This window comes from Eublepharis macularius, chromosome 12, assembly GCF_028583425.1.
Source record: "Eublepharis macularius isolate TG4126 chromosome 12, MPM_Emac_v1.0, whole genome shotgun sequence".
Taxonomy (NCBI): Eukaryota; Metazoa; Chordata; class Lepidosauria; order Squamata; family Eublepharidae; genus Eublepharis; species Eublepharis macularius.
The window spans coordinates 50,499,239-50,519,812 of record NC_072801.1 but is presented as its reverse complement, the minus strand read 5'-3'; the positions used below and the strand labels follow the sequence as shown (position 1 = coordinate 50,519,812).

General features: G+C 41.7%; 1 protein-coding gene and 2 pseudogenes across 1 annotated transcript; all 3 read right to left on the bottom strand.

The window, feature by feature from the left end:
- Positions 1-3,318: 3,318 nt before the first annotated feature.
- Positions 3,319-9,360, bottom strand: LOC129339199 (olfactory receptor 14A16-like; annotated as a pseudogene).
- Positions 9,361-9,507: 147 nt separating this feature from the next.
- On the bottom strand, positions 9,508-10,494 carry LOC129339198 (olfactory receptor 2AP1-like; annotated as a pseudogene).
- Positions 10,495-16,537: 6,043 nt separating this feature from the next.
- Positions 16,538-17,470, bottom strand: LOC129339197 (olfactory receptor 5-like). Its single transcript, XM_054993798.1, has one exon. It carries the CDS (start codon positions 17,384-17,386, stop codon positions 16,538-16,540), a length of 849 nt encoding a protein of 282 aa, XP_054849773.1. The 5' UTR covers positions 17,387-17,470.
- Positions 17,471-20,574: the final 3,104 nt, after the last annotated feature.

Genomic DNA, 20,574 nt, shown 5'->3' with positions numbered 1-20,574 from the left:
TGCTCCAAGACAACAAAGCTTATGAAATTAACTCACATGGAATGAACCTCAAGCTCTTGAACCAATATCAATAAAGTCTACAACTTTCAAAGCTCCAAAATTTTTTAAAGTAAGCAAAATAAACTTACAATAGGCAACGCCTTACTTTTCAATGCTCCAAAAAATTTTTAAATAAGCATAAACTTACAATAGGCAACGCCTTACAGCATATTCTTCAAAGGGGAATACAAACACAAGTACCAATAGGCGACGCCTCACAGCATACAGGCTAAGTGGTTTAGCACCGTTATAACAAACAGGCAACCCTATTATGCAGTATGTAATACAGGCTAACTATATACAATTGTAATCCATATAAACTACGTGACAGTCCATTGAGTGACAATAATAATGCGTTGGAGAGAGGAGGGGGCTAGGCCACCCTAGCGTCGTTGAACATCTAGACACGCCCAATCTGGGGCCGGCTGAAGCACAGATTTCGTCCCTCGCCTAGTCAGGAGCGTGTGCGTTGTGTTGTCTTGTCCTCCACGTTCGCGACTGTGTAGTTCTTGCATCTGGGTGCGCTAAGGAATTCACTGCCGCCGGTTGCTATTAGCACGGGGAAAATATGCAGGCTACAAATACTGTTTGAGTGAACAGATGCAAGAACTACACAGTCGCGAACGTGGAGGACAAGACAACACAACGCACACGCTCCTGACGAGGTGAGGGACAAAATCTGTGCTTCAGCCGGCCCCAGATTGGGCGTGTCTAGATGTTCAACGACGCTAGGGTGGCCTAGCCCCCTCCTCTCTCCAACGCATTATTATTGTCCCTCAATGGACTGTCACGTAGTTTATATGGATTACAATTGTATATAGTTAGCCTGTATTACATACTGCATAATAGGGTTGCCTGTTTGTTATAACGGTGCTAAACCACTTAGCCTGTATGCTGTGAGGCGTCGCCTATTGGTACTTGTGTTTGTATTCCCCTTTGAAGAATATGCTGTAAGGCGTTGCCTATTGTAAGTTTATGCTTATTTAAAATTTTTTTGGAGCATTGAAAAGTAAGGCGTTGCCTATTGTAAGTTTATTTTGCTTACTTTAAAAAATTTTGGAGCTTTGAAAGTTGTAGACTTTATTGATATTGGTTCAAGAGCTTGAGGTTCATTCCATGTAAGTTAATTTCATAAGCTTTGTTGTCTTGGAGCATTGCTCATTTCAACCCCTCGCGGGATTCCCCCCCCCCTTTATTGTATTGGCTTTTGGCGAGGGTAGCCCTTTCTTTTCTGCTTACAGCATCCTGAGCAAAGGTTTGAAGTCAAGCAGTGCAATCCTAAGTAGAGTTACTCCAGTTTAAGCCCATTGATTTCAATGAGCTTAGGCTGGTGTAACTCTGTTTAGGATTGCACTGTAAGTCTAGCAGTTCATTTTATTGATTTGGCTTCCTTGACTTTTAAAATGATGGCTCTCTTTTGAAAGCTTGGCTTAGTGGGCAGTCCTTTCAGCAGTTAACACATTCTAGTATTGTTAAGATAAATTCTCTTTGCCCCATTTTCCCCTGAAATATATCTATCCATTTCTTTTCCTCTGCGTAGGAATTTGGAGTCTGTTTTGAATATGTACTCCTCTTCATGAAGTGTTATAGTTAAACTTATTGTTACTGATTGTGATTATTTATTTCATAAGTTTGTTTTAAGAAATTTTTATATTGTTATATTGTTATTATTATTGAAAAAGTTATAAATAAAATATTATTTGAAAAGTTATATACAAAAGAGAAATTCACGGAGTGGAGAGAAGGGAAGTAATTTCGTTCTGCTCAGAAGTTGGCAATGCCTCTCAAACCTTCTGACCCTTCTAATAGGGCAGGCATACTGTGGTCCACTTTCTGGGCCTCATCATTTTAAGTTTTTGACACTGGGTAAAATAATGTGTTTCATTGGTGTGCTCATTCTATTTCTCTCCTCCCCTCAGCTATGACACTTATTTCTGTTTTATGCTGCTATGCAACCCCATCCAGAATATGTGAAACCTTAAGTCCTGGGTCAGACCTTCCGCTCAACAGTAGCACTTCTGTCTTATTGGGGTTGAGCTTAAATTTACTATCCTGAATCAACTTCAAAACTGCCTCCAGGCATTGGTTCAGAGTTTCTACAGCATCTCTGGGATCAACTGGAAGAGAGAGATAGAGTTGAATGTCATCCACATATTGGTGACAACTCAGCCCAGATCTCTTGATGATCTTACCCAGCAGTTTTATGTAGATGTACAGAACAGAGGGCTTAGATGGAACCAGATGGGTAAGATGGGCTTAGCTGCAGTCCCCCAGAACCACCTTCTGAAAACGACCTTCCAGGTAGGGCAGAAACCATCATAGAACAGTAGCTTTTCATCCCAACCCAGAGAGACAGTCCAGAAGGATACCATGATTGGTGGCATCAGAACAGTCTCTGAGAGGTCCAGGAGAATCAACAGAGTCACACTTGCTCTGTCTGTTTCCTGGTGAAAGTCCACTGGCTGTTTCAGTCCCATAATCCGGAGCTAAACAATGCTGAGACTCCTAGCTTCATTTTCTGAGGAGCTGTGCCTTCCAAAGACAACCATAACTTCCAGTGCAAAAAACAGGGAAGGTGGGCTTTTCTGGAGATTACAGGTGTCAGGATGTTCTCATTCCCTTCACATTTGGCACTGCAACCCCCATGATCACCCTGAGGTTGATGGCCAGTTGTCTAGCTTCATTTTCTGAGGAGTTATGCATGCCACAGATGGATGGATAGGCTGTTTTATATAGATTATGACCTGTTGGATAACATGGAAGATAATTTGGAAGACTTTAGTCACTGTCTTGTTCAAGTCTATATCAAGGGAAATGTAAGCTATGGCAAGTTCTTGTACAGATTCTGCAGAATAAGAACACAGATAAATATGCCTATTTCAAGCCAGAAAATTAGTGAAGCTTTATTTCTGCATATCATTGCTCCTGCAGCACAAATATGAGAATTAAAAACTGATTTATGAGATTGATCAAATTAGATCTGGCATTCTAAGACCTGGATTAGCTTCACTGATTCCATTGCACAGTATACTCACAGGAAATATAATAGCAGTTACCAACCTGATAACTGTGTGCACACCATTGACATGCTTTCCAAACATGACCTAAGAAGTTCTTTCTCAATATAAGAAGATGCAGAAATCCCCTTTTTTTTTCTTTCGATAAAGAAACTTCCAGTTTTAAATCAGTCTATCGGAATGGAGCAAAGGCTTGTTATTTTGCTTAGATGTCAATTATATCATATAGTTTCACTGGAAATTTAACTACAGGGTAAGAAAACTATGAAATAATAAACTTCTTTGCAGGAAATCTTAGTCTTCTCGTCAGATTTCTCAAAGCCTCTTTTAGTTCCTTATTCCTTAGACTGTAAATGATTGGATTGACCAAAGGTGGTACTACAGAATAGAGAATAGCAGCTACAAGGTCCCAACCTACTGAGGATGCTGACTTCTGCCTTGAGTATGTAAATGCTCCAGCACCAAGAAACAGACAGACGATGGCCAGGTGTGGGAGGCAGGTAGAGAACATTTTGTACCTTCCCTGTACAGAAGGGATTTTTAGAACAGTAGAGAAGATATAAGCATAGGAAATGACTATTATAGAAAAACATAGAAAAGGTAATGAATAACCCAGGACAAAAATTAAGATATTGTTGGCATGTGTGTCTGAACAGGAGATCTTGAGGAGCTGTGGGACATCACAGAAAAACTGACCAATGACATTGGATCGACAGAAGAACAACCAGAAGGTATTAGTTGTATGCACAACAGAATAGAGCATGCTTCCAACCCAGCAGCCAGCTGCCATCTCTCCACAAACACTCCAGTTCATGATCACTCTGTAATGCAAAGGGTGGCAGATGGCTGCATAGCGATCATAAGCCATGGCTGTGAGTAAGAATAGTTCTGTATCAGCCAGAGTGATGACCAAGTAGACCTGAGCAACACATCCTGAAAATGAAATCCGCCTGGTGTTGGTGAAGGCATTCACCATGGATTTGGGAATGGTAACAGAGATTTAGGAGACGTCGACAAAAGAAAGGTTTGCAAGGAAGAAATACATAGGAGAATGAAGGTGGCGGTCAAGGACTACAGTTATAATGATGAGGAGATTTCCCATCAAGGTTGTCAAGTAAATTAGGAGAAACAAGGAAAAATGCAGTATCTGAAGCTCCCTCACATTAGAAAATTCTATAAGCAGGAATTCACTCACAGAACTTTGGTTGGAGATTTTCTGCCTCAGATACATCTCTCTGTTAAAAAGAAAAGCACAGAAATGATTGTTCATGAGGAATAGGAGTACGAAAACCAGGCTGCGAGCTAACGTGAAAGACAGAAATAGGGAAGGAAGGGTGGAAATAATGGGAACACCAATTTTCATCTAAAGTAAAATTGAGAGTTAACATTACATGTTCCTTTCATACACAAACATTTAAGAAATCTTGTAAAAAAATTAACAAAACCAGGTAAACATCTCAAGTAAATGGGGGAAATAAAATCTTTAGAGCAGGTTAAATCCATTTCAACCATTTTTGCCTCAAGGGTCCATAATCTGAAGTGGTAACAAGATGGGAAAAAAATCTCTCTTCTTTCACATTACTATTCCTTTATCTTTGGATTATTCCAGTTTAACTAAGCCGCCCGGGTGTACAGAAACAGAGTTTGCTTTCAACATCTAGAATAATGTGTTTCCCTTACTTTCTGAGCACACACAATTCTAAATAACTAATAAATATCAGACTTAGACTGTGTTCTGTTCAAACCAGAAGCCATTGTAGTATACAGTAATCCCATGCAAGTTATTTCAGCATTTTGAACCAATGAAACAGATAAAACATAAGATAAATAGAGAGAGATCAAAACAGATGGGACATAACAGATGCAGAGAAGCTGTGGGAAACAAGTCTGTGCTGGAGGAATACTCCTGGCTTTCTCTAAAGGAAGATCTCCTCCTGGTAAGGGAAGTACTTTTAACTCAGATGTTTCCTCACTCAGCAGGAAGGATTAATTGAACCCAATCCATTTTTTTTAACTTAGAAAGGTTCTTACTTCCATGTGATGTTACCTGTCAGATGAATGGCGGAGTCCAACCGATCAAAAACCCTTTGAAGTGTTTCAGTGACTGAAAGAATTTGCAGAAACATTCATGTTTAAGCCAGAGTGGAAGATCCTAAAGAAATCACTGTGTTAGCCAACCTTAAGTAACCCTACCCTTAAATTACTTAAGTTTCACATGGCTGTTTTAAAGGTATACATTTCCCACCAGAGGGCCAGTTCTCTGGCTAACATGAAGAACACCCTAATCAGTTGCCATAGCATGGTTTCACTGGGGTGTCTTCAGGAAACTGATCCCTAAAGGCATGAACAGGAGGAATATGGAAATATCCAGTGTATTGGTATTTGTAGGGTGGGGTAATAAAGCACCTTCACTTGTTTCCAAAATGTTCTAATACCTATAGAAAAGTGTATAACATCCTCTCGAGGTCTGTGCTAAATTATTTAAACCAATGGTGTTGTAATTATTTGTGGGAGAAACAAAGGTATGTTAAATATTTTCATTTCATGTTCTGCTTTACAGAAATATTCATGTTAGAAATAGTAGGGATGTTGGAATTTTCCACCTCATCTTGTTTCACATATTTTTGCATTGGTGCTTGTTTCGTTCCATGAGGATTTTCACATCATGTTGACATCTATGTCTTCCTAGCTATATGTTCTCAAATTCAAAAGGTAATGCAATAAATAAGATGAGACATCTAATAACCAATGTAATAGACTTCAGGTGTACTAGGCATTCCCTCTTTTTGCTCTCTGGTGCCTCAGGTAGTGGTAGAAGGAAATGGGGGGGTGAACATGTGCTGGCATTGTGCTGATGCACTTATATCACTTGCTACTAGACATGGGCACAGACAGGGGGGAAAACCCAAACAGGCTCTTTGGTATTCGTTCCTGAAAATGAACACAAACAGTCGACTGGAACTGAGCATGTCCCATTACCGAACGTGTTCGGTGTTCGTCGGCACCAGAGCAGCCCCCTTAGCACTTAGAGAGCCCATATTCACAGGGAATGTGCAGCAGGCTCTTCTCCAGCGATCACCCAAGTTTGGTCAAGATCGCAGTATGGATCTTGGAGTTATACGTTCCCAAATTCAACGCCCCCAGGAAACTCCCATTCAATACAAATGGAGCCACCCTCTGCAGTCCAGTTCACTTTGGCCCCATGCAGTGAACCTGAAGGCGGGCTGCCTCCCCTCTCGGGGGCAGGGGGTCTGGCTGGTGGCTGGTGGCACCCCCATGTGCCCGCCCACCAGGCCTATGTATGGGCGGACACTTATCTGCCAACGCAGCAAGGTGGTTGTTGACTGTGGCCACCGGGCCTGGTGGGTGTGGGGAGGTGGTGGCATGTTGCCTCCCCTCAGGGGGTGGGGGGTCTGGCCACTCAAAGGCAGCACCCCCCATGTGCCCACCAGCCAGGCCTCTGGGTCGGAGGTGGATAGATTATCCGCTCAAGCAGCAAGGTGGGTGACGCCTGCGGCCACTGGGACTGGCAGGCGTGGGGAGGCGGTGGTGTGCTGCCTCCCCTCAGGGGGCAGAGGGGTCTGGCCACTTGCCAGCGGCATCCCCCATGTGCCTGCCCATCTGGCCTCTGGATCAGAGGCAGACAGACTATCCGCTTACGCAGCAATATGGGTGACGCCTGTGGCTGCCTGGCCTGGCGGGTGCAGGGAGGCGGTGCTGTGCTGTCTCCCCTCAGGGAGCAGGGGTCTGGCCACTTGCTGCCGGGACCCCCCCATGTGCCCACCAGCTAGGCCTCCAGGTCGGAGGTGGCAGATTATCCGCTTATGCAGCAAGGTGGGTGACGCCGGCAGCCAATGGACATGGCAGGCATGGGGAGGTGGTAGTGTGCCACCTCCCCTCAGGGGGTGGGGGTCTGGCTGCTCTCTGGTGGCACTCCCCATGTGCCCATCCACCAGGCCTCCAGGTCGGAGGTGTACAGACTATCCACTTATGTAGCAAGTTGGGTTACGTCTGTGGCCCACTGATTCCTGCTCAGAAGAGCTGATTGCCCCCTTTCTCCCCCCAACAGATGTTTCACTTGGTGAGGATGGAGACCACAGGCTCAGGTGGTGCATTTTCAGGTACCAAGTCAGGGACGTCGATGACAGGTGCTTCGGGTTTTTGCCCCTGCGCACCGGGACATCACAGGCACAGCACTGCACCACATGTGGGTCATTAGGAAGGGCCCAAAAGTGCCCCCATATGGAGGCATTGAAACATGGACCACTAACTGTCCCAGCGGAAGGAGGCCAAACGGTTACAGGCTGCACTGCAGAGCTGTCCACGGACAATGGAGTGTATGGTGGACTGCAGGCAGGGACACCACTGAGAGTTTGGGATGGGGAAGGGGGGATGTTTCATAAAACACAAAACATTCCTCCAGGGATCCATCACCCACCCCCTCCTCAAAATGTTGGGACAGATCCTCTCCCCCCAGCTGAAAGACCTTTTTGGCCTCCTCCACAGCCCCCACAGGTGAATTGGGGGGGGAGTGGGAGTACTCTCGGCTGCCCCGAGCCACACCAAGTACTGCTTTCCACAAGTAAACCAGGAGGACTGCATTTGCACTTCACCCCACGACCAGCTGTGGTGGCCACCACAGCAAGAAGACTCATTGTGCCACCAAACTAGAATTAAGGAGGACAGAAAAGGAGAGAACACTGTGAGCCCTCAGCCAAGGTGCCCACTGAGCTTGGCCCCAGGGCCTGGCAGCAGCCCTGGAACTGGAGGCTGAGGCTAGAGCCCTAGCCCAGCACACCCACAAGCCTGACCACCAGATCAGGCACTGATAATAATGTGAGCCCACAGCCAAGGTGCCCACTGAACTTGGCCCCAGGGCCTGGCAGCAGCCCTGGAACTGGATGCTGAAGCTAGAGCCCTAGCCCAGCACTCCCAGAGACCTGACCAGATCAGGCATTAGTACTAATAATACTGAGCCCTCAGCTGAGGTGCCCACTGAGCTTGGCCCCAGGGCCTGGCATCAGCCCTGGGATCAGAGGAGATAGCTCCCTATCCCAACCACCACACACAGAAAAAAGCCCAGCTCCAATGCACTCTCCCTTTCTCTCTCCCAAAAGGCTATAACAGCTCTCTCCCACTCCACTACTTGCTGAAAGTGAAACCAGAACTGGGAGCGCAGTGACCTTTTATAAACAGAGGTCTGACTGTGAAATGCAGGAGGTCTGTGGTTGGCAGTCAGAACTACCTAACAGGGTTTGCAGGGATGAGATTGGAGTTCCCATGGCTACAGAACACCCCCTCCTCCCTCCCTCCCCCCCGGTGTCTGCTCCCATGTTACCAATTGTTACCAATTTTCAGCTCCGCACTTGGAAGGAAGACCTGCCCATCAAGCTAAGTTGGGCTTTGATTGGGGTGTCCGGGAAGACGGAGGGAGTGCAGACAGAGTTCAGGCACTCCCCCCCTCCATTGCTGAGGCAATTGATTGAAGGCGCCTGAGTGTCTGGCTTCCCAAACGGTGGCCAAGCGCAACGAACGAGGGTTTGCGCCGATCACCCGCTCGGCTGGAATGGCGCCTCCTGAACAGCCCGTTCGTGAGCAGCCAAGTGGCCTGTTCATTGGTTTTTTTCGTTCGTAGTGATGTTCATGTCTACTGACTACCAGCAAAAACTGGAAGTAAAAACTGGAAGTAACAAAGCAGAAACTCTAGCATTCTGCGAAAGCTATATGGTAAAAACCATAACAGTTTTGCAAAATTCTAGATGGTTTACTATGTCACTTCCAGTTTTTACTGAAAGTTTTCCAGGACATCAGTGGAATGCCATGCCCTGCTCCCAATTCCTCCAAGAGGTTGCCAAAGCAGGTTGGCAACCATAACACAGTGGTAAATTTCACAGACCAGTTTCTTTATATGAAAGACTACATATACACTGAAAGGGAGTCATTCAGTGGCCAGGACAAATTCTCAGTTTTGCTGCTGAATATAGCAAAATGGATGATTTAAAGAGGTTGGGGAGGAAAAATGATTTTGTTTTAAAATATGAAGCAGCTTTATAAGCACAAGGGTGATAAAAATTTTAAAAAGAATTTTAAAGTTCAATTGGTCTCTGGGAGACCTTTAGCCACCTCTCTGTTGCAATCTAACCAACCTCACAAGGTTATAGTGAGGATAATAAGAAAAATGTGAATGGAAGATTGAATCTTACAACTCCCTGAATTTCTGCAGGTGAAAAAGGAAGGTGAGGTCCACTTCAACAACCAAAACAGATACGCTGGGGATCATGGGATCTGAATTGACAAAAGCCATATGGGACTGCGGCTGTAGGAGTAAGAGTGGGAAAAGGGCTAGATTATGTGAAGGTGCTGGCTGTATCCAGTTCCCCTTCTGCTAACTGAGGAGTCTTCTCCTCCAAGTGAAGCCTCTTTTTTTCTGGATCAAGACTCTTCACTTCACTTACCTCACTGCCTCCATGTCAATAGTCAGTCTAAATGACCCCATTTGTCTTCTTCGGAAAATGACAACCCTTCTAAAGATTTTCTTCAAGGCTTCCTTAACCTCCTTATTTCTCAAGCTGTATATAAGAGGATTTGCAATGGGGGGCAGGACTGTATACAAGAGAGAAAAAATCTTGTTGAGATCACTCAGTTCTTCAGTCTTTGGAAAAATGTACACAATCATTAGGGCCCCATAGAAAGTGGAAATGACAATAAGATGAGAGGAGCAAGTGGAAAAGGCTTTTTTCCTCCCCGTTGCTGAAGGAATTCTCAAAACAGTAATTATAATATATATGTAGGAAGTCAAAGTAAGGAGAAAGGGAGGTAAAGTAAATACAATTGCCAGGATAAAACTCATGGATTCCACCATTCTGCTGTTACTACAAGATAGTTTTGTAAGTGATATAGTATCACAAAAATAATGATTGATTTCATTGAGACCACAGTACCTCAAGTGTAACATAACACTCAACATAAGCAAGGTGGCAATAAGTCAATTTACCCATGAGCAGGCTGCTAGCTGGACACACATTTGCATGCTCATTCTTGTGGTGTAGTGCAATGGTTTACATATCGCTAAATATCGGTCATACGACATTACTGAGAGGAGATAACATTCTGTACCAGCCAGAGAACCAAAAAAATACAGCTGTGTGGTGCATCCTGTGAAAGAAATGGCTTTGTCGCTTGTGAGGAGACTGGACAGCATTTTGGGTAGGATGGCTGAGCTGTAGAACATCTCCAAGCAGGACAAATTTCCTAGGAAGAAGTACATCGGTGTGTGAAGGTGCTGGACAGCTATTATCAGAAGAATGGTGAGGAGGTTGGCAGCCATGGTTGAAATATAAAGCACTAGAAACACCAGGAACAGGACGATCTGCAGTTCCTGAGATCCCCCAAATCCCAGTAGGATGAATTCTGTGATTTCTGTCTGGTTTCTCTTCATTGTGTCCTCTAAGCCAAATACATATGTTGAAGTGATATCAGATCCTGAAAGATAGTAAAGAGTCCAGTAGCACCTTTAAGACTAACCAACTTTATTGTAACATAAGCTTTCGAGAAATACAGCTCTCTTCATCAGATGCAGGAGAGCTGTGGTTCTTGAAAGCTTATGCTACAATAAAGTTGGTTAGTCTTAAAGGTGCTACTGGACTCTATACTATTTTGCAATTACAGACTAACATGGCTAACTCCCCTGGATCCAGAGCCTGAAAGGAAGTTTGAATATGAAATAGAAAAGTAAGCATGAATTTTAGAAGAATTCATCACAATTTTATTGTACTGATATTCTGGAAAGTACAAGAGGGAGACCCACAAGGACTTCCAGGGGGCATCTCATTCTTCTCTGTATCCCCCTCCCCACGATTTCCTTTTCCCCTTCCCTGTCAGCCCCCATAGCCTATCCTCTTTCCCTCCTTCCTTCTCTTCATCCCGCCACCAGCCAACATACCTTTATCTGCTGCTCTGTCTGCAGTTTCCTGCTTTTTGTCCCCCTAGCAGCCTCTCCCTAGGAAAACTTTGGCCTATTTGTGCAGTGACCAGTGACAGACTTGATTCAATTGCTCAGTGGCCTCCATGCTGAGTCCAGTTGTTCATGCCAACAGGCCAGATTCAGTTTTGTAGTGGCTGCTGCCAGAGGGCCAGGTGATGATGGTAGTGTCTCCAAGTGGTTGCCAACAGGCCTGTCTTCAGCCAGTCTTCCTTCATCTGAGAGCATGAGAGCAGAGTTTATGGTACCCTTTCAAAAGCTTTTTCCCAGTCCACTGCTGTCCCCACCCCCAGCTTTGTTTTAGAAAAGCTAAAGCTTGAAAGGCTCAGGCGTAGTGTTGTGGTTGCCTCGCAACTTCCACAAAGGCATCCAAGAGCTCAATGGGGATTCTTTACTTAAAACTACATGTTTATATATATATAAATATTATTTATATATGTAAACATTGAGCTTCTTTCCTAGCTTTATTTTGTGCATCTATTAATCCACACACTATAGCCTAGTTTAGAATTAGATATATGATATGTGTGAAAGCATAAATTAAACACCCCGTGACAATTTCTGCTGCCCAGAATTTTCAAACGTCACATATAGCAATAACTGATGTGCCGCTAAACATTTCCCATGATTATGAGCCCTGTTGATTACAATGTAACTTGTTCATCGGTCACGGAAACTGGGTGATTCATGAAGACTCAAATACAAGTATGCTTAAATTATGTGTATTTATGTTCTTAAACGCAAAAATGCTTTCTGTTTCATGAATGTAATTTATCTTTTTACCTCACATTTATCATCAACGATCTAAGAATAAACATACTTTGTATAGTTATTGCCCACTTTCTATAAGAATACAACAAGTTTTCATGCCACACGGGGAAGTTGAGGGATAGGAGGCTATACTGAGCCCTGTGGAGATCTTTATGTGCACCTGAATAGAGATGGATTGTGCTCTGAATATTTACACTGTAATCTAAACAAAGTTAAGTACTATGTATAAATATTTAGTTCCAGCTTATCTAACACAATGTGAATTTAAAGTTTCTTCTTCAGTGAAATTTCTGAGTAATTTTGAAAGAAACACAAAGAGTTCACAAAAAGAGCTGAAATTTTCTCATGGGGAAGAGGAGGCTAATTTTTTTTCCTGTACGCAAGTTTGCCTTAAAATAAATGTGCCATTATTTTTTACATGGAGACACTAAAGAAAAATCGGTCTCTTATTATCAGTCTTTTATCTGCTAGTTTAACGCACCAAAATGTCCCAAGTGATTTCAGTGATCACAGTTCATCTTGTCAATTCCTCTAAAACCTGTATTTTGCTGACTCAAGTACAAATTTCCAGAGGGTCTACTGTCCTTTCCCACTTTTATCAGCAAGTCTTTGTGAAATAAACCTGTGCAAGTTATTTAAATATTTTGCATAAAACTGTTAGCTTTGTGTTTATTTCAATCTAGTAATAGAATAATTTTTTAAAAAAAACATCTAGATGGATAGATAGTGTGGAATTTTACCTTTTAGGTGAATGGAGATGTCTGACTACATAATTTAGACAAAGGGTCAGCAGAAGGTAGTTCAATGGGTAATCATTGACCACGTTTATGTGGACCACCTGATGATTGTAGAGATTCTTGCAAAGAATGCAATATAAGATGAACCTTGATCAGATCCAAAAAATATAATGCTTATGTTCTTGAGCAAAAATTAATAGCCAGGGTAATAACACAGATTACTTATTATTTACCTGTTAACTAAGTATACACTCTCATTTTGTACAAAGTACTCTGTTGGACAAAAGAGAATCTAATTATTAATTAAAAGGAAGGAAGAAAACAGACCGTGCATAACCAAAGTCAGTCTACCTCTGATTTAGACCAAAATGTTCCAAAATTGTATGTCTTTCTGAGTTATCAAAACTGAACAATTCTCCATATTTAAATCAGAGCAAAAAAATCATCAAGAGGGCAGTGAATTAGGTATAGCCCCAACAAGCCAGTAAGTAATAATAATACCATGGTAAAATGTGATGTTTTATTAACATTAGCATGATTCTTACAGAGTTCTGTTTTTCCCACAGGACTGTCAATTCCCAGTCTAATGTGATCAACATCTTCATCAGTTTCACATACATTTTCAGTTATGGTTATTTAGGCAATTGATCCCTGAAGGTAGGATGAAGAAGGAAATGAGCACAGAAACTATCTTTGAAGGGGAGAGAAATGTGAACACACACACACACACACACAGACTTGCACATGGAGTTCACAGTATTTCACAGTTCACAGTATTTTCAACAGTTCCATACAGGATTATTTTATGCTCTGTGAGATTTGGGTTGAGCACTTTTGGACTCAGTACATTGTTTTTGATTGTACGACTGGAATGAATATTCCAGACTCTCCTGTATTATTTAAACTAGGGCTTTATTATTTATGGTCGATATGCAGCACAACATACACTTCTCTCCAAAGTATTTTGGGTAGCCTGAATAAACTATCATTATCTGGGCAACTCTCTGGAGACCAAGACCAAGATAATCCAAACTATGGCATTTTTCATAACTATGTTTTGATGTGAAAGTTGGACAGTGAAGAAATCTGACAGAAGAAAACTGATTCATTTGAAATGTGGTGCTGGAGGAGAGTTTTGCACATACCATGGTCAGCCAAAAAGACAAATAAGTGAGTACTAGATCAAATCAAGCCTGAATTTTCACTAGAAGCTAAAATGAAAAAAAAACTGAGGCTCACATTGTGAAAAGACAAGATTCTTTGGAAAAGTCAATAATGCTAGGAAAGTGAAAGGCAGTAGGAAAAGAGGACCTACAATGAGATGGCTTGGCTCAATAAAAGCAGCCATGTCTTCCAGTTTACAGAATCTGAGCAAATCTGTTAATGATAGGACGTTTTCAAAATCTTTCATTCATAGGTTTGCCATAGGTCGGAGGTGACTTGACAGCAAGTTACACACACATTTGGGCAACTCAGTCTTGGTTCAGAAATCAGCATGGTAATGCTGTCATATTGAACATTTTCTTGCTTATACATAAAACCTTTACCAAGAGGTATTGAGTTCCATCACCTTCCCCTCAAATTGTTCAACATTAAGGTTCTAGTGATGGGCCAACATCAGGCAAAACTTGCGCGAGAAGATACTATCTTCCGCATTTTTTTTGCAATGTTCCACAATGTTCCAGATGAAGGTAAGTAGTGTGGAAATGGCCATAGTGGTCTTTAACAAGGGAACCCCCTCCCTAATCCCTGGATCCAGTCAGTCAAGAGCATCTTGATTATGCAACTTATCTGCATCCATAGATGCTTCAGGGTGCTTAACAATTCTTTAGACATAAGAAGGTAACCTATAAGTTAGGTTCAGAATTAATTCATAAAATCTTTTCCCATTATAGCACATCTTCTACTTCCTCTCAGCCCTTTCTTCCTCTCAGCCCTTCCTCTCATGATATCATAGTAGGATATGTGAGCTTCCAGTAGTAGGTTTGTAGTGGAGTCATTTGCTAGTTTTACTCTACAGATTGTTCTTCCTGCTTTCCTATGGCTTATACTCTCCCCTCCCAAAAATGTAATTAAAGGAACATTATGTTTTATCATTATATTAAGATAAAACTAAGGCAAAACAATATACAAATATGGAGGAAATCTTCTCTTGCAAATGAGAACAGAATTTGTTGTCAACTAGCACAGGTATTGATGCCTTTTAGGTCAATATCAAAGGATCAAGGGATGTTTTAGTAGGAATTATCCTTGAAAATCGAAGTCCTGCATCCTAAGGTGGTAAGATATAAGACATGTAAGCAACTAAAGTTCATTTATTCTAAATATAGACATATTCAGTAATCTTGTATATCACATCCCATGTTGAAAAAGAAAAAAAAATATCAAGCACATCTGAGTCCTAGAGTTGCATGGGAAGAAGTAGCTCAACAGAGTCCTCCCTGCCTCCCCCCACCCCAATCTCCATGAACTCTGAAAATAGACTGATAGATGAATAGTAAGATTTGAGTCCAATAACCCTTAAACACCAACAAGATTTTCAGGGTATAAGCTTTTGAGAGTCAAAGTTCTCTTTGTCAGATATGTCAGATCTGATAAAGGAATATTTAAGTGTTGAAAGCTTATATCCTGAAAACCTTGCTGGTCTTTAAGGAGCTACTGGACAAAATCTTGCGGTTCTACTGCTACCCACCTGAAACTAATGAATGAAGTGACAGACAACACTGGGAGCTGCAGTTAGAGGGTGAATTAGGCAGGATTGTCCTCTTTCATGTTCACAGCCAAACTTGCCTGATCACCCCTTCTCATTTCAGCCCCCTGTACAGCATGGAAAGAGACCATGGATCAGTGGTAGAGCATCTGCTTGGCATGCAGAAGAGTCCAGGTTCAATCCTTGGCATCTTGAGTTAAAAGGATCAAGCAGGAAGCAATGCAAAAGACCTCTGCCTGAGACTCTGGACTGCTGTTGTCAGTCTAGAGTAGACAATACTAACAATGCTGAACCAATGGTTTGATTTAGTGTAAGGCAGCTTCCATGCATATTTGTGTTCATGCCATTTTGTTTTCAAGGGTCTCCTGACAACTCAGTTGGTTTTCGGGGTACATTGGGTGGATTCTGGGGGAACCCTGAGGTGGGGAATATCTTGTCTCATGAGTTCCTTCTTTTCAAGCAGCCACAGATTCCAACACAATGTGATTAGGGAGTCATGTTAAACTTGATCATGGATATCTCACATCTCTACATGGGGCACCATAAATATGTTATGGGATGTATCCTACCATTCTGTGCAGTTAAGTACAGTCTTTCGGCAGCCCAGTGAACTTCCTCTGGCAGGATAGGCTATTTCTCCTGCAGGAGGTTCTTCGTGTTGGATTGAAGCTCTGCATTAGACCAAGGAAAGTGGTAAAATGCAATACTACACTTTAAAACTGATTGCATTTTGAAGACTTTCTTGGTTTCTTACATAATATGTTGATATAGCCATCAAAGAATATTTGTGCAACATTTTCTACTCATCTGAGGGTCTCTCTTACCTGCAAGAGACAGTGTTTTGTAGTGGTTAGAGTGTTGGACTAGGTTCAGATCCCCCATTCTGCCATGGAACCTTGTTGGGTAACTTTGGGCCAGTCACACACACAACCCAACCTACCTTACAGGGCTGTTGTGGGGATAAAATGAAAGGGAGAAGAATTATGTAAGCCACCTTGGGTCCCCTTTGGGGAGAAATGTGGATTATAAAAAAAGGAACTAAATAAATAATAGAAGAGAAATTTTTGCATTTGTTCTCATATAAAGCATTAAGATTCTTGATATTTGTTGCGAATGAGTTGAATGTTCAGCAAAGATAATTAAAGTTAAATAAACTGAAAGTCCTTTTCAGTTATTTTATTAATTGTTACATTAATATGAGAATAATACTTCCTACCACTGCAATAGTCTGCCATAACTACAGAAATGTTCTTATTTGTCAGTTACTTCATTTCCCAATGTACTATCTACTGTAAACATCCCTAAGTTTTTCAGGAACAAGAATCTTTCTAACATTTTTTCTTAAGGCATCCTTAACCTCCTTATTTCTCAAGCTGTATATAAGAGGATTGGCAATGGGGGGCAGGACTGTATACAAGAGAGATAAAATCTTGTTGAGATCACTCAGTGCTTCAGTTTTTGGTAACATGTACACAATCATTATAGCCCCATAGAAAGTAGAAACAACAATAAGGTGAGAGGAGCAAGTGGAAAAGGCCTTTTTCCTCCCTGTTGTTGAAGGAATTCTTAAGACAGTAGTTATGATGTATATGTAGGAGGTCAAAGTAAGGAGAAAGGGAGGTAAAGTAAATACAAATGCCAGGATAAAACTCAAAAGTTCTACCAGACCAGTGTCACTACAGGAGAGTTTTATAAGTGGTACTGAATCACAGAAATAATGATTGATTTCATTGGGGCCACAGTATGTCAACTGTAGCATGACACTCAACATGGTTAGGGTGCCTATAAGTCCATTTACCCATGAACAAACTGCTAGCTGGATGCACATTTGTGTGTTCATGTTTGTTGCATAGTGCAATGGTTTGCATATTGCTAAATATCTATCATATGACATTGCAGAAAGAAGATAACATTCAGTTGCCATTAAATACCCAAAGAAAAAGAATTGTACATAGCAGCCAGTTAGTGAAATCATGTTTTCATCAGTCATCAAACCTGCCATCATCTTGGGCAAAATATTTGAAATATAGCACATCTCCAGGCATGACAAATTTCCGAGGAAGAAATACATTGGAGTATGAAGGTGCTGATCCACTACAACTAAAAGAACAATTAGAAGATTTCCAGCCATGGATATGAAATAGATCACTAGAAAGACAAAGAAGAGAACATTGTGCCATGGACTGATTTTTCCAAAACCGAAGAGGATAAATCCAGTAATATTCATCAGTTTTTCTCAGTCAGTTTATCCTATAGTCTGAGCAGAAGACACTACATGAATCTTGCAATATACTTTGGAAGGAAGAAAAAAATAACTATGACAGTTAATATATATAGTCAATCAGCACAGTCAGGTGGTCCTCTCCAAAGATCAGTTTGGTACTTTTGAGAGATGTGAGGTGTGTTTTGAAAATGGGCTGTCTTCTGCCATGGAGCGATCATCTTATGTTCAACAGCCCTTCTACTCTGCCCCGGATAGTTCAAATCTCAAGAGAATATTTGCACTTAGATATTTCTGGATGGAAGAGAAACCAGTATGGTACAGTGTTAGAAAGAATGCACCCAGATAGCTTTATGTGCTCCTGAGTACAAGAATCATAACATAGACAAATGATCAAATGCCATTTAAGCAGATAGGACTAAATAGTATAGTATGTTACAAGCGAGCTCTTCTAGAAGAGCATGAAAGGGTGACTTTCCTACAAATTAGTTCTACTTTTCCTTCTGAAATATCACGTTTTAGAGATAGTGGTAATTAAGACATTAACTCAATTATATTGAACAGAAAGGAAGGGCTAGATGGATCAAGGGAGACATATAAAGACATCACAATCACTGCAATGGCTCGTCATTCTCCATAGAGGTGTGCTCTTATTCACTGAAATTCAGAAAGGCAAAAGTAGGGTAACTTATTTAACTCTATGGTGATCTCTCTGTATGTGAATATAAGCATTTGCAGGGGACCTCCTAAGTTATATATTTACATATTATCTTAATTAATTTCATATGTCACCAAATACCTGAATTCAAGACATTTAGTTAGCAAGAATGGAAGAATTTTAAACCAGTCCATGTGATCTGAATATAGCAATGTGAAAGTTTTCAGAAAATACTTGCATGAAAGAAAATTTACTTACCTCTCTGATATAAAACCAGAAACCCTCTCTCCCCTTTGATTCAGAACAACGATGCCAACATTTCTTTCTTCTCATTCTCATTTTATTTAGGGTCTTTGGATTGTTTTGCGTGCAAATAAGAGGCTTATGTTTCACAACTACCCAATATAATGTATAAGGGATAATTACCCCAGGGAGAATATCTCACTTTGCTCTTTATCTAAACTTCAAAAGCACAGGAGAATCCGCCCTGAAGCTTCTGTTAATTGGCCTTTCCAATCAATACATGCAAAGTTGAGCATCAAAGCCCAATCAATCAAAACCTGGATCCTTTCAAAACTAGTCTAAGTGTACTTATAAGAACATTAAGAAGAAAAGTATAGGTACTCAAAGTATTATTTTTAAAAAGTAGGGCATGGCCCAATCTGATAAGGAGCCAGCTACACCTGTAAGAGGATATAACTTGGTCTTCTTTGGGCCCATCTACTTTTTTCACCTTGATAGTCACACAGATACACGATGGCACGTTGCTGACCATTATCTGGCAAGGAATACTAGTCCACATCTCTTGTATATTTTGTTGCCATTCTTCTCAGGTCCCTACTCACTATTTACTCTTGCTTGGGCTTGTTGGAGAGGGAAGGAGCAGTCCACTTACTTTTATGTTGGTCCCTTAGTACAGGCTCAAATACTACCAACACTTTAAACTCTGTATTCAGCAAGTAATGATATCTCTGAAGTATGGAGTCCTAGGAAGACTGCACCACAGAATAACTCTGAATTGAATCTGATCTGTCAAAATTTTATTTGGATATAGATTTGTATACAGAAGGCATATTAAACAAGTGATTCTAAAGGGTGTGTATGAGTGCGAGAATGTTCTGTCACCTGAGTGTGAGCACATTTGACAATATCTGAGATTTGCATATGTCCCTAGCCATCTCTTTATTGAACCCTGAGCCATAGTTTTGCTGTTACTTTTGTGCTCTACTCTTTCAAATAGATTTTCAGGAGTGCTTCTTTGCTCAACGAGTTATCAGATCATAGCAATAACTGCCAGTGCTTATTTTTCATCCGGCCACCCTGCCCCCAGGTTTGCTGATGTTGATGTTGGGAAGTCATGCAATGTGTAGACTGCTGTCTTAATCAAATTGTATATAGATGTTTCTATGTTTTATGCTACCTTATTGTATCTGTGAATTATGGTTGTGATCTGCTCTGAGCCTATTTGCAGGGTGAGTGGACAATAAGTAAGTAAGTAAGTAAGTAAGTAAGTAAGTAAGTAAGTAAGTAAGTAAGTAAGTAAGTAAGTAAGTAAGTAAGTAAGTAAGTAAGTAAGTAAGTAAGTAAGTAAATGTAGTGATGGCCATCAGCATGGATGTCTTTACTAGACATGGGCACGGAACAAAAAAAAATACGAGCCACGAACCACGGAACTGGACCAGTTAGGAACCAGTTCGTGGTTTGTGGAGTTTAAATGCCCCTTTCTGGCCTTAACAGTGGCAGGGGAAGCAGCCATTTGAGGGGCAGGGTGGCCATTTTTGGCTTCCCTGCCCTCAAATGGCCACTGCAGGCCCCCAGGGTTGTGGAAGAGGCTGAAAATGGCCTTCTTGACCCTCCTGGGAGGAGAGGAAGGATGCTGCACTGCAGGATAAGGTAAGTGTGCGGCTGGGGCTGGGGAAATGGCCATTTAAACTGCCCTATAAATATGACCCAACGAACCAGCATGGAAAGGAGCTTCCACAAACCCTGGTTTGTGAACCCCGAACTAGCCTGGTTCGTGGGGTTTTTTGGGTCATAATTAGGTTCTTGCCCATTTCTAGTCTTTACTATTGGCTATTGGCTATGGAGACTAGAGGCTACAAACCCCTGAATACCAGGATTAGTAGGCAACATCAGCAGAAGGCCTTGGCTTCTTTCCCCTGTTTGTGAGCCCTCTGGGGCATCTGGTTGGCCACAGTGAGAAATAGGATTCTGACCCAAGAGGACCACTGCTCTGATCCAGCAGGGCTCCCTTTATGAGTGCACTTTGCTGAAGGCCTGAGGTGGTTGGACCAACTCAACTGCAATCTTGTTTGTGATATCTTGGAAATGGAAAAGGGTTTTCTCTTTCAAAATTTGCATTAGACTGCATTATGTCTCTTTGGACTGGAGCCATGTTACAAATTTGTACTGAAACCACTAGAATTATATTTGTGCCTTG

Bases quoted from the DNA above. Each gene is read 5' to 3' on its own strand.
- LOC129339197 (XM_054993798.1), bottom strand. From the start codon at position 17,386: ATGGCTGGAAATCTTCTAATTGTTCTTTTAGTTGTAGTGGATCAGCAC.